Raw genomic sequence first — 14,477 nt, 5'->3', positions numbered from 1 at the left:
ATCGCAGATAACTGTGTGTGCAGTCATTCTGCTTTTTCTCCAACTGCTTTTTCAATAAGCTTTCGTATATCCTTACCTGCCAACTCCAATGGGATAAGTTCTTTTTCAGGGGAATAGAAATGCATACTTACATCTGCAACATAGCTACACTCGTAGGAATACAGTATGACCGAAATTCTGAGGACTATGGGTGGCCAAGCTTCATGATTATAACTTGAGAGCAAAATCTCAAGGTGACGAGGACACAAGAGAGAATGTAAAGCCCCTTAGCTGTCAAATGTTGCACTACAGTGCAGAGATGAGCTGTAGATAGGATTTGCTTTCAACTTGTGCTTTTCTACTGCAACCATTCGATCTCTTTTCTTTTTCGACGAGCCATCATCCATGGCGTGCAGCAGAAGCACAATGTGCAAACTGCGCGGTTAATTTTAAAACTTTCATACAGCACTTGGACAAAATTTCACTAGGTACTGGACAAACCTGTGACTTTATATTTGTATGGTTTATGAATATCTTTTCTATTTTCCTTGGGTAGTTTAATCATTTGATTCCTGTACTGCACTGATAGTCTGAGGTAGGTTTGTTTGACAGGAGGCTCATCTATGAGTTTGAGAATGGTTTATCTGATCTTCGTCACTGTGAGATTTTCCAGCTAAGTCATTTCACTATTTAGCCCCATCCTCAACGAGACACCCGGCTACAGCTACACCTTGGGAGAAGATTCTTGTCAGTAAGAGATTAGAGAGGCGAGAGGGAAGGTATTTTAGTCAGCTTACATGCAAGGTTTGGGGTAGACCGGTGGTGAACAGGCGAGCGCAATGCACCAACAGGCGAGCGTGCATCCGCAAACCCCGGCTCGGGGGTCGTCGCCCCGGGCGACCCGGGCTTCTTCTTACGTGTCTCAGGGACATGCATCTGGAACCAGTCATCCTCATTGGGGCCCAGCCGCACCAGCTTGACGGAGCGGTGGTAGATGTTGGACACGGAGCTGGACAGCTGCTTGGAGCCGGTCAGGTTCGACGTGGGTGACTTGCGGGTCAGCCGGTCTGAGCTGCGGCCCCGCGGTGTCAAGGCGCTGGGGGTCGGCGAGGGACTCTCCCGCGAGCCAAACGCGCTCCATGACCGGCGCTTCTCTCGTGAGCCGTGGGCTGTGTCCTCTCGGTCACGCGACCGCCGCAGTATTGCCTCTTTCTTTTGCTGCAGTCGAAGTAAAAATGAGAACATGCATTGTACATATTGATCACCATGAATGCCATCATTCAACACAAAGAAGCACAATTACGAATCACCTGCAGAAAGTGAAAAATGTGACTTACGCTGCCCACACATGAGAAATTGTTGCGTAACTGGCATACAGAGACTACTTCCTCTATTGCAGTCAGCCTACAAACCTGGTTGCAGATATCAAAGTGCAATGAACTGATAACACTCATGTCTGGGATGTACATGGGAGGGAAATGAACATCTGTGAAGCTGAGTGAATTTGCCATCCTACTAAACTGTTCAGCTACAAAGCATAATCACCCTTATACAAGGAAAACAGTGATTTGGTAAGCATGATCAATTATGTTGTCTATAAATCAATCACTATGCACATACTAGCATTAAATAGAGGAGAAATGTCTGAGATATGAGGCAGCAGTAATCAATACACAGTCACTATTGAATTTGATTGAGAAAACAAAGTTCTTACACACAATTCACATTATGAAAGCAAGAAAGTACAGTAGAGGGGTGATGTATGCTATGAGAGATTTAATCACTTTTTTCCCTCTGTACAAACGTATATGTAAGATTCCAACTGCTGATCTATAATTTTTAACAAACATGTCGGAAAACAGGAACCAGCGGGATTCGAACCTGCCATCAAATGCTTTCCATTCAGCAACACTACCACCAGGCTATCCCTGGTACCCAACTTTCAAAATTCTGATATTGTTATGTTTAGTAGACCAAGGTGGACATTTGTTCCAAGGAGGGTATTCATTCCAAGTTCATTGTGTCACTGCCAGCAACCAGGGATAGCCCGGGGGTAGTGTCGCTGCCCGGAAAGCAGTAGATGAGAGGTTCAAATCCTACTGGTTCCTTTTTTCAGACATGTATGTTTTCAGCAGTTGCAATCCTACAAATCCGTTTGTACAGAGGGAGACAAGCGATACAAATCTTTCACAGCAATTCACATTGTATTGCTTTCTTGGGGGGGGGGGGGGGGTGCAGTGACAGGAGAAGGTCACTGGTCAGGAATACACCCGACAGGATCTAAATCAGACTACATGCTCATATCCCCATTATCAATTGCAGTTAATTTCCCACTCCCACATGAGCATCTTCCCACCCGACATGGAAGAAATCAGATGCGCTGAAACCAGATAGTGCGCATCCTCTTCCTGAGAGAAGCCTACTGGGCAATCTAATCTCTATGCTCCTGATATCACATTTCGCACAATCAGAGGAAGTGAAAGCCCCTCTAAAAAAAAAAAAAGGAAAAAAAAAACATCACTAGTCATGTTATGGGAACTTTTTAATCTACATTTTCACCATACTAAATGTTCAGCTGGTATAGAGACTTTGGCATCGAAATGTTTCAGCACTGGCTGGCAATGGGAAAATGTCAAATGGCTAAACAGGGCTTCAGATAAACTGTAGCTTCCGAGACTGCATGCTGTATTTGGGCGCGAGACAAAAATGCCCCTTGATAATACCACCTTGAACTCAGCCCTTATTTGCAGACCCATCTCCCTCCTGCCTTTCAGCCACCTCCTCGTCTTGTTGACCCACCTCTACCCTGCCTGTATATCAACCTTCGCCTTGCTGATGCACCCATTCCTGACCTTCCAACTATACCAACCTACAACCTCTCTGGAAACAAACTTCGGTTCTCCCTGTAAACTAAGCCTTGCCTTTCCCCTCTGAACTGACCTCCACCTTCCCCGAGGAAGCAAATACCTTCCTTGGAAAATTCGCTCTCATGCCTGTACACCAGCTTCCACCTTACAGATGGAACTCTTCCCACTACCTTCCCTGTTGACTCACCTCCATCCTCCTTGTGGATTCTTTTCAACCCTCCCTTCAGATCAACCTTGACTTATTCTGTGAGAACAACCTCCTGTCTGAGACCCATCTCTTCTCTGCCTATAGACCTTCCCCTACCTTACCAATGGACCCTTCCCATTGACCATTCTTGTTGATTTACCCATACCTGTGAGCCCACTTCCATCTTTTCTGCATACCTCCTCCAAGCTGTCCCCCCTGGAGTCCCCCTCCCCTTCCCTAGAGAACCCTCCATCTTCCTTGAAGAACCCCTCCTGTGGACCCATCATCACACTCCTTGAGAAGCACCCTTGCCTATGGACCCACCTGTTCCACCATCTCCTGCTGCCTCCGGCGCTCCTCCACCGCCGCTCTCCTCTGCTCGTTCCTGTCCTTGAGGCTGTCGGCCTTCTTCTGGAGGTGGGCGCGCCGGTTGCTGACCGACCTCTCCTCCCTCTCCCTCAGTTTGGAGGCATCTATCACTGCACACACACACACACACACAGAGAGACACACACATGGAAAAGAAATCATACAAAACATCAGTTGGAGGACTTGGAGTGTAAGATTTTGCTTAATTAAGCTCTACCACTATTAAACAGTGATGTCTGGAAAAGGTGTTTTTCTGGAGAATGATCGCTTAAAAAATGTTTGCCTCCCTGTAGCAATCTGTCATCCTCACAAGACTTCATCATTGCAGAACTTTCTATTTAATACAAAAAGCTAAAAATATTATCACAGAGAATCACATACATATAATCCAACAACACACAGGAAAATTTGGGATGAAAAAGACGAAAAAGACCTTCAAAACTTTTTCCTCGAAGACGAATGTTCCTTGCAAAAAAACAACAAAAACAAAAAAAAAACCTGCTCATTGTCCAGCATAGTTCAGTGAATGTTTTGTACTAATTCACAATTGTTGGTTGAAACTTTATCCTCAAACAGACTTTTTATCAAACAGCAAGCCTGGAATAAAATACATACAATTTGGATTTTTTACAGATATTTCTACTCTGGAAGACTAGATTGATTTACTTCAGTTATACACTAAAATGAAAACAACAATCTCTGGCCACATGAATACATTTGCCCTCACCACAAATCCCACTTCATACAATTTGCGGATTTGATGAATTTTTCCTTCAGCTGTATGCATCATTCACATTGCTCTGGAGTATTCTTTTGCACTTCTTTCCCGGAAATAGTTGCACAGTGTACAATGTGCATCAACAACACGTCAATATCAAGTTTGCATTTTATAACTCACTGAACGCAGCTCTCCCAAAAATAAAGCAGACAAGAACCTCTGTTTATGTGTAAGAGCCAACAATGCCAGAGAAATAGAAATCAATGTATCTCTGCGCTCAACAATCCAGGAAGCAGGGGAGGAAAAAAAAATTAAAATGGTGATTATGATCTTGTGGAGGTTGTTGTTGTTGTTGTTGTTGTTGTTGGTTTTGATATACTGTCATCCCATCATCCCCATCATGCTTGATTACCCACGGGGCATGAAACTTGGCACGAGTGTATCACAGCAGCCATCAGAGATGCAGGCACAGAACTCGAGCCTGGCCTGAACGTACTGTTCTCTCGGTGTCACGACATCATGTAAAAGCTTTGGTCAATACCCTCTGTATTAGCACACTCACGCATGATTGTAAACTAACTTGCAACCTAACTAGAACGAAAGTACGCTGGGGACCAAATAGAGGGAGATCACTAAATTTGCCAATAAGGCTCTCCCTGGGCCCTGTTTCATTTCACATAGGAATTACATGTATATTGAGCCAAAGAATGAACCCAAACATGAGACAGATTCAGATCAGATCTAGTTGGGAAGGATAGACATATATTCTAGACCATGTCAAGGTGGGCACGAGATATTGTTCTAAATAATGGCTTGGTGAATTTTCATGACTACAATGCCTCTAGCTCACCTTGAACGTCCTGATTGTTCAGTTATTATAACACACAGTAATTTGATGCCAAGAATACAAGTTCATCTGGCATCCTTGTGTTTTATTCATAGGTATTTTATTCAAGCAAGGTGGAGTATTTTTCATGGTGATTCAATCCCATTACTATGAGGCATCAAGGTTAGGTCCAGCAATTAAACTGTGGAGCAGAATGACTAATGTCAAAGGAAATCCAGCTGAAGCAAAGCCAAGTTGTCTCTTCAAGCATATTCAGTATGAAAGGCTTGTGGCGAAAGTCAAACAAACAAAACACGCCAAGACGTTAACGCATCGCAGAGAAAGATGTTGTTTCCGGATAGCACCCACATTCGAGCGTAGTTCAGTGTTGTGGTCAGCTCAGAAATGCGTCCTGAGGCAATGTTTTAAAGCAGGAAGAGTCCACTTTGAGGGAACAACAGAAGTGCCCAGGGACATCCAGGGACAATCTCATCAGCACACCACATTTCCATTTCCACTAAACTCTTATGGGATGATGGCCATTTGTCACAATGTCTGTTAGGATATGGGTTGAACGAGGACAAGATTTGGCAGTGAAGGAACAAATACATTTTATGTGTCATTGACTTTTGTTTGGAGGATGTTTATAAATCACAAATCTACAGTACCATACAACCACCTTACAGTGTTATGGATGTGATTTACATCTAGTATTGGCTTGGCGACTACAGGCTACTGAATTCTTACGCAGTCAAATTGTGTGGATGATGTCATATGGCAGGGGAAATTCACAGACCTTTAATTTTTTTCTTACATCCACAAGAGAGGGCAAGCTCACATGACATTTGACATACATGTAAAATGTACCTAAAACCATCTGAAGATGTTTGTTCCTTTTAACTTCGTTGCAATAAAAGGCAACTGGCAATTTTTGATATAGCTTTAATAGCTAAAGTAAACTGTAACAGTGGGGCAATGGCAATGAATTGCACTTGTTCATAATTTTGCAGACAAGTTTTCTCTTTGTTTTCATGTGCAATATTTCCCCAAACTGTGTGGTTTTATTTCCCCATGGTTCTGTGGTGCATGAGATTCATAAAAACGCCAAGACCTAGGAAAAATCTCGTGATTACAGTAATGGAGTATTGAAAAATAAAACCCCTTTGGGTTGTGGTTGCTGCTGCTGTTACAAAAATAATTATTAAAAGTTCTTTGTTTTTGTTGTTGTTTTGAAGGATATCAGGGGAGGGGTTTGTCTATTTGTTTGTTTGTCTGTTTGTTTGTCTGTCTGTTTGTTTTTACCTGGTTCTTTCCTCTGTCTGGTCGGTCTGTCATCTGATGTGGCAGTGGTGTTCAGGTCGTCATGAGTGGCATCGGCCGTTCCCTTACTGCCCGAGTCGTCCGTTACTGTTTGGGAGAGAAAAGAGAGAGATAGAAAAGAAAATATGATATATAAGCACGGCGTATTCACAGGAAACATTCTGGCTGCATGCCACAACAAACCATGCTGCATGAATTGGCAGACAGATTGATTTATTCATGGAAACTCTCATGCAGTTGAATATCCATGAATTATTTGATGCGAGGTGAGGAAAAACAGGAAATATATGATGACCGCAGGAAGAGTGTGACTGTAATGTATCTTGTTAGAGAGTACCACTAAAGACAAGAATATTGCAGGATAGAAAGGTATGATTTCATTTTTCATAGTTCTGGTCTTATTGACACAAATTGGCATTGACCGCAGAAGCTCAGAGAATACAACACATCACACATCAATTCACACGTTTGAGATTATTTTTCGTAAACAGAACGAAGCCAACAGCGCATTTCATATTTCATAACTTCATGAATACAAATGTCCTTTTACATTGTAAATACACATGGCTGTATTCATGTGCCTGAACACTGCAACTGGACATTAGCAAGGAACACTCCAAACAGAAACACAGAATGGGACAAAAAGTAAAATATTCATACATAAAATCAATCAATCAATCAATCAATCAATCAATCAGTCAGTCAATCAATCAATTAATCAATGGCTCCAGTGAATGGGTTAATTGATGATCCTTGATCAGCACACCTGTGGTTGAATCAAAAGGCTCCCTGTGAAAACAAACTTATTCATCATAATTATCACAGGCCTAACTTTGCCTGTAGAGTACTGACCATCGCATCTCAGCCTTTCAATATTTCTACTAATCAGAAACCAAAACAGCTGAATATTAAATTCAGTCTTGCTCTGTAATCTCTCTTTAAAATCAGGTCCGCATAGTGGACAGCAGAGTAGAAGTCAAATAAATCTAAGCCATATTATTTAAAGTATTTCCCTGAAAACAATACAAAATAAAACAAAAGCAAAAGCTCTTTGCCAGTCACTATCACATGCAAAGAGACCAAATATTTGCAAAATATTATGCTTTGTCATTACACGCACGTACACTGTGAGTCTTTCCCCCAGCTATATTTGCCAAAGACCCTTCATCATGTCCACAGCTCACATATTTCCATGACTACGCAGAGACCAGGCTCTTTTCTAAAGCTGCATGGGTTTCAATGGAGCATATTATTACTGAAGTCAGCCCTCAATACCACTGTCACCTGCCTCCCTCAACATCGCTTTCATAGACACACTTTCATGATTTGGCATTTTACGCAGAGTTCAGTCAGGATGATATTGCTGGCTGGTTGTTTGTTTGTTTGTTTTTTTGTGGCTCTTTTTGAAGTCATTTCTGCTAATCATTGTGGACAATCTCCATGTCAGGTGAGTCTGAAGTGCCATGTGATTGGTTTCTGATAGAACTGTCATGTGACTATCGGACAAAAATGTCCACCGTGCTGTCTATCAAACACTGTGATGGTTCAAACTCAGACATTGTCTAACTTTGCAGATGATGTTCAAATGCATTATAAAGAAACACACACACACACACACACACACACACACACATACACTACAGCATACAAATGTTTTGAGATGACACGGTCTCCATGGCATCTATCAACAAATATCACCAAGCTAATAACCCAATTACTAAATGCTTACATTATGTAGTTTCTGGAAAATAATGAGTTACTGAGAATGGAAAATCTAGAAAATCACAGATTATTACCATTACAAAGCACCTGTGAGTTTTTCGTAGATTCATTCTCAAATACATTTAATATCAAAAACTCTGGTAGCATGTACGACCACGCAGCTCAGATTTTCAAACCTGAACAAAATTCTCAAACAGTGCCTTTACAGTAAATTCCATGGGAAAGTAATTGTGTGTTTGTGTTCATCTTTTTAAGGGGGTGGAGGACTGTTGTCTCCCTTTCTTGTAATTATTTTCCTTTCTTTTTTCATTTTATCTCCACAATTACCAATATACGAAAACAAACAATTTTTTTCTTCATTTCCTTCCTTACTCAATACTGACAACCAACTAGACTATCATAAGAGAGCAATGGACAAAATATGGATTTTTTTATTACAATGTAGGTGGAAAATTATATCAGGTGCAAAAAGAGAAAGAAAAAAAATGATGAAATAAGGTCTGGATGCTAAGGCTAATTCCCATCCTGCTCAAAACCGTCGCCCAATTCTCTGCATCGCTCACTTTGCTACAATCTCTGCTGCTCAGCTCACGATGGCCACTAGCTGCTGCTGTGCGTGTCGCCTAATGATGTATTGAGCGCGAGCTTAGTCACGGACAAGCCAAAATTGCAAATGCCTTCCTAGCACTTGACGCACACATCATGTGGCGACATAGCACGGCACATACATTGTACCAGTGCCACGAGCGAATGGCACCTGTCATAGACACCTGTAAACATGCAGACTAGCGTCCGGAAAATGCGGCAGATCAATTCTGACCCTATATACTGCTTCTATCAAAGTGGATGAATGGGAAGACTAGGTTGACAGACCGCTTCCTGTAGCGCGCCGATGGGTTCGGCCAGCCATCATGCATCACAATAACATGTGATATGTGGGGGGGGGGGGGGGGTGGGGGGTGGGGGGTGGGGAGAGAGAGAGAGGGGGAGGGGTAGGGTACTTTGAGAGGTGGGCTTGAGTGATGATCCTCTTCAGACATGCCCATACCAACAGAGAAGTCAAACGCTAATGACGGCAGAAGGTTTTGTAGTGGACGAAGGAACGACACATTACCACTGTCATCTGAATAATGAGAAATCAGGGAACACACAGACTGATGTGAATACCATAACCTCATACCTGGTTTCACAGCTCATTCAAATGAATTAATTTTCACTAATCTTGCATTAAACAAAATATATGCAATGCATAAAACATAAATAATCTATAGTTGTGGTCTTGACAAAGAATAAACAACACCAACAACATGCCAGTTTGTACAGGCATACAGTATGCACTATTGTTTATCAAACTGGCCTGTTCCACTATTACTACAAAGTAAAAAATGGCAATTCATTGAACTACTTTCTCTCACAAAAAGTCACCCACAAAAACCACTGGCTAGTAAGCAATCAGGATCCATTTTGGAATAGCATATTAAAGTGACCACTGCAAATATCATCATGATGATTCATCACTAACAATTTTGATATGAAACACCTACAGTGTACATGTATATATCTCATTAAAATAGCAAACAGATTTTGATCCACAATAAAATGAAATCAGCATGGTGTGGAACCTGAATGGCTTTTTGCAAGTTCCACTGGTTCCCATGTGGTTAGATTTGATGGCTGGATGTCACATGTCAACAATGATACAGCAGATTCTTTCATGTCCTACTCTGCGAGGCTTCTGAAAACGCTATGTGAATTATAACACATTTTCAAAAGCAACAAGGTTCAACCCTCCTACGTTTGCACTGATTCACATCTACAAATACTCGCAGATCAAAACGCATTGATTCGAATTAATCATTGTCAAACTTTGTGCAGTGCCATCGAAAAGCCAGATATGAATGCCCTGCGAACGCTGCACCCGGCACAGACTTGTGGCAAATGGCTGCGTGTGCCTATGAAATAATTGTCTGTGTAGATACGCACGATCCATAGGTCACAAAATGTCCTCAGTACTGTGCAAGAAAGGAAACCGAACACTAATGCGCCAAAGTGCATGTTTATTCAATAGAGCGAAGGGTACACGTGTGCATGCACATCACTCCATGCTTGTAGTACATGTGGTCTCACATGATGTTATCTTTACATACTGTCTGGGACAATTGCTATCTTTTCTATCAAAAAAAAAAATGGGAAAAAAGTCTAGACTTCTCATCTCGCTTCAGGCTATAAGGTACTAGGCAATATATCTAGGCATACGTGTACAATCATTACAGGTAATTGATTCAATGGCCACTTCAAGCATGCAGCTCAAATATACAATACAGCCACTTCTCCCTATATCATGAAGTTCTCAATCACTTTGTGGCATTGGATAACCTTGTATATCAGCTCTCATGCTGTCATTTACATTACATTAAATGTACTTTTAATGCAACACCATCTCTAAGAACAGACATTTGGCCAATGCTGCCTATTCAGCATTTACAAGTGTACTTGTATGTGTCAATGCACATAATTACATATGTGTATTCATTTGTTCTTTTATCATTACCGCTATATCCAATGTTATTTTGTGCATGTCTTCTAAACATTTATATGAATTTATGACATCATTTCTTAATTAATGAGTTCAGGTTTTGCATGATCCTATTGCAATACAATGTATATGAACACTAATAACATAATCCTTCATAGATATGGGGGCTAGGAGATGAACTAACAATAACACAGCTTGAATACTTTCAAAGAAACATTTTTTTTTTGACAGTATTACAATGTATATTCTAGGGTCACTAGATCATCACAAGATTTTGACAGGGTCTATTTATGTGAACTAATGACATTATTACACACATAGTTTTGACATTGTAAACTGCAAAATTATACTTATACAGTCAACCCCTCCCTCCCCTCCCCCTCCCCCCCCCCCCCCCAAAAAAAAAAAAAACTTTTGGCCTTCAGTAACTGCAAAGTACATCAATAAATATTATCTTTTCTCATAGAAATATTGGCACAGTGGGTGAGAGAATACCCTATTAACTCATTGAAGACTAGTCCCAAGTTTACTCAGACAGGTATCTATGGGAAACATGTGTTACAGCAAAATCAGCCCATCCTCAATAGGTTAAGACTATTAAGCTACACTCACTAACAAAATAAAGGAATAACATTTCCATTGCCAACATTCACAAGAAGGGAGAAGAGCAATGAAGACATACAATGGAATCCCCCTCCATCCCTCACACAAACACATAGGGCTATCAATCCTTTTGGCAAATCGCTGATCTGGGACCGATAATCGCTTTTACAACATTCATTCCTTTCCTAAAGAGCACTGAGCTTTAAAAAGTGACAACACTGCCTCTCAAACCTTTACAATTTTCTTCAGTGCAATGACTACAATTTCCCCCCTCTTCTTCTTGCAAGGCTTCACTGACACTAAGGCTTAAGAGTCCAAGGTGTCATAAGTGAGCTCTTTGTTGACACATTTATAACAGGCACCATCACATAGTCCACAGGGAGTGTAAGAGCGCAATGTTCTGTCAGTGAGGGAGCCCCACACTCTGAGAACATCCATGGACGTAGTCTCACTTCCATGCTCACTCATATTTTCTTCTTTTTTTTTCTTCTATTATTATTTTTTCTCTTCTCTTGATTGGCCAGCAAAGGGTACAAGAGTAAAATATTCACATGAAGAAGGGAGGAAGAATATCTAGTGATTTTTACAACAAACTGAGCAGTTGTGTTTTGCATTGCATTCTATTATAGACACCTGCAAGAGGCTATGTTTATCTTACTTTTGGTTCCCTGCATTTGAGATCTTATCATATGGTAAAGTTGAAATAACAATAAGATAACAATAAGCTAGTTTCATAGTTTATTTCTTGTGTGCACTGAAATAGAACTTTTTAAAATAAAGAGGAAGAAAAATCATTACACTCTAACATGAAATCAAGTTTAATAGTATTATGTGAAGACTTTAAAAAGGCAGTCAACTATAAAGCTCTGAGCAAGTACTATAAAAAGTCCAGGGAAAAATTGGCTGATATGAAATTCAAGTATCCTGTCATAAGGTTTCGTGTCAAAATTATAATTTCCATCAGTCCCGCATGTTTGGCCGTGGGAGGATTCTGCATAGAGCAGAATGCGGCCAGGATCGGAGGAAGCCTTGAAGCGAAGCCGGGGTGGGCAAGCCCAGGGCGGAGAGCACGATGTAAATTAAGCTCGGTTTAATTGGAGGAAGAGCTGCCATGCACCAAGGACTGCCACTGAGCGATATCGACTGGTTCTGCACAAAAAAAAAAACGGAGGAGACAGGGTCTCGTCGGGGCGTATGTGCCCGCAATGTGGGGGAACTGGTTCGGCCATAAGTCTTGGCCACTCTTAATAGGGGGAAATGTGACCTCCAATCACAGCAGGGCAAATACTGTACACCACTTTTTTTTTTCTTCTTCTTCTTCTTTTAATGGAGCTTTGCGACTGACTCACAATATCAACAAATTAAAAGCCGAACCGTTCCATTCCAGGAAAATTCACTGAAATCAGGATGACATATAATGTAGCACTGATGCTTTACAACTACAATTTGTAGGCCCCCTACTGTACAAAGCTCCAAGAGTCCATTTTCTCTACACATAATCACTTGTATAGATATTACTGCTAATACCTTGTATATATGTATATGTGTGCATGGATGCCAATTCATTGCTTTCAACCAAAAAAAAAATAAAATGCTGCTAGGCAGACAACGCTTTTATTCCACTCAATATCTTTTGAAATCCAATTACGCTTCCAACTTGAATCAAGCTATTTTGGATGTTGCCAGGTTATACATTATGTAGTTTAATCAGGCGACAAACTACATTGTACATTGTAGACCCAATGTGCATTCATACTGTCTATACAGTGTAATGCATGCATCAAATATAAATGTATATTATGTCCTCTTTTCCCTGGTCTAATACACACAATTGACATGCATAGCAATCTCCAATAATAAACATGCAATTCAATTTATGAGAGATAGGGAGTTACAACAACAACAACAAAAATCCACATCCACTTATCCAGTTACAATGTATTCAAAGTACTGAATGTCGGAAGCACTAGCGTATCAATATTTATCACACAGCTGTAATACTAATATAGCGCTCACGTACAGCAACGGTCTATTACCATATAGGCCTACATACATAATCCTGTACATGTATGTACTTTAATTACAGAAATGGACCTTGAAGCAAAGAAAACACATCTCACGCTCTCATGAGATGTGAGGAAAGGTAGCATAGGTCAAGACTTCAATGAAAGAAAAAACAAAAACTTTCCTTGGGTATTTGTTATCTGAAAATGCATTTCGTAAAATAATTTCATTGCTACCGCCTAACTTACTGTGTGACACTGTCAACTTTAATAGCATATCATTCACTTTACATGTACAGTATCTTGTTTGTGCAGACAATGAAAACAAAAAGAATTTTTCAGAAAAATTCTCATAAATTATGTCTTCACACATTTCTAGGAGTTAATTGTCCATTCTAATACATAAAGAGTAAATTCAGCACCTCCCTTCGCCAGTTGTTACTTTATCACCAACCTTTGACCCCTAAATTCTTGTAACCTGTGATAATGACCAAGACAAAATGCAAGAGGCATCCACAGAAACTAGTGTCAAGATTAGAACAGCCATGCGAGTATTCAAGTATGCAGTGTGAGTCACACTCAAAAGCCAGAAAGAATGCTTTGTCTTTTCCTCGCCAAGAGGCAGCTCAAACTCAACTATACTCATGGTGGTGCACCTCCATTTCAGCTGCCAAATAAAGATGGTAGTTTGATCGAACATTCGACAAACACTTCGCTAGTGCCAAATGCCATCAAGCAATCAACTGGCCATTCTCCTGTTTCAACAGCCACCCCCCCCCCCCCCAAACCTGCCCCTTTCTCCCCTACCCCTCCGCCCCTACCTCCCCATCCCCATCTCCGCCCCAAGCATCAATGCTAGGGACGGACATACATTATCATCAAATCTCGTCACATACTCCATTAAATGCAGCATAAATACTCAAGTGTCCTTCTTCGCATGACATACATGTATGTACGTGCATCTCTGCAATGCACACTGTACAGTTGTACAAAATGTACATGTACAATTGTACCATAGCAATGCGCAGTTTGCACACTGTGGTGCTGCACGTCACATTCGGGTCTTCATTATTACTCCCATCATCGGATACATCACATTCAAACCTGCGCAAGTGACGTCTCACAGAAACCACTGCATATTGACCGAATGTGCCGGAGCTGGAGTGTGAGGGGGTGAATCACCAGCTCTCAGGCAGGCAGCTGCCAGCCAGGCAGCCAGGCACACAGGGTGACTCGCGACTCCACTCCTTCGAGCACAGATTCTTCACTTCCCCCGTACCCACATACGGCATACATTAGCAGTGGGCAAAAGGGCAATTAAAGGACCTTTTTCTCCATTTGACTATA

At 41.2% G+C, this 14,477-nt stretch overlaps 1 protein-coding gene across 5 annotated transcripts in view; it reads right to left on the bottom strand.

Annotated features, from left to right (window-relative positions):
• The window catches only part of LOC139709589 (uncharacterized), a 91,723-nt gene that overhangs the window by 34,645 nt on the left and 42,601 nt on the right, over positions 1–14,477 (bottom strand). For all 5 annotated transcript variants that reach the window (XM_071621546.1, XM_071621551.1, XM_071621550.1 and 2 more), the window contains 3 exons: positions 6,249–6,353; positions 3,358–3,512; positions 777–1,197 (listed from right to left, as the gene is read on the bottom strand). In XM_071621546.1, coding sequence (XP_071477647.1) covers positions 777–1,197; positions 3,358–3,512; positions 6,249–6,353 — 681 coding nt within the window. The remainder of the gene's footprint in view (positions 1–776; positions 1,198–3,357; positions 3,513–6,248; positions 6,354–14,477) is intronic.

This window comes from Diadema antillarum, unplaced genomic scaffold (assembly GCF_040938485.1).
Source record: "Diadema antillarum isolate AM-2024a unplaced genomic scaffold, OU_Dant_1.0 seq00001453_RagTag, whole genome shotgun sequence".
In the NCBI taxonomy this organism is placed as follows: domain Eukaryota; kingdom Metazoa; phylum Echinodermata; class Echinoidea; order Diadematoida; family Diadematidae; genus Diadema; species Diadema antillarum.
The sequence above is the reverse complement of the archived record's forward strand: the minus strand, read 5'-3'. Positions and strand labels throughout refer to the sequence as shown.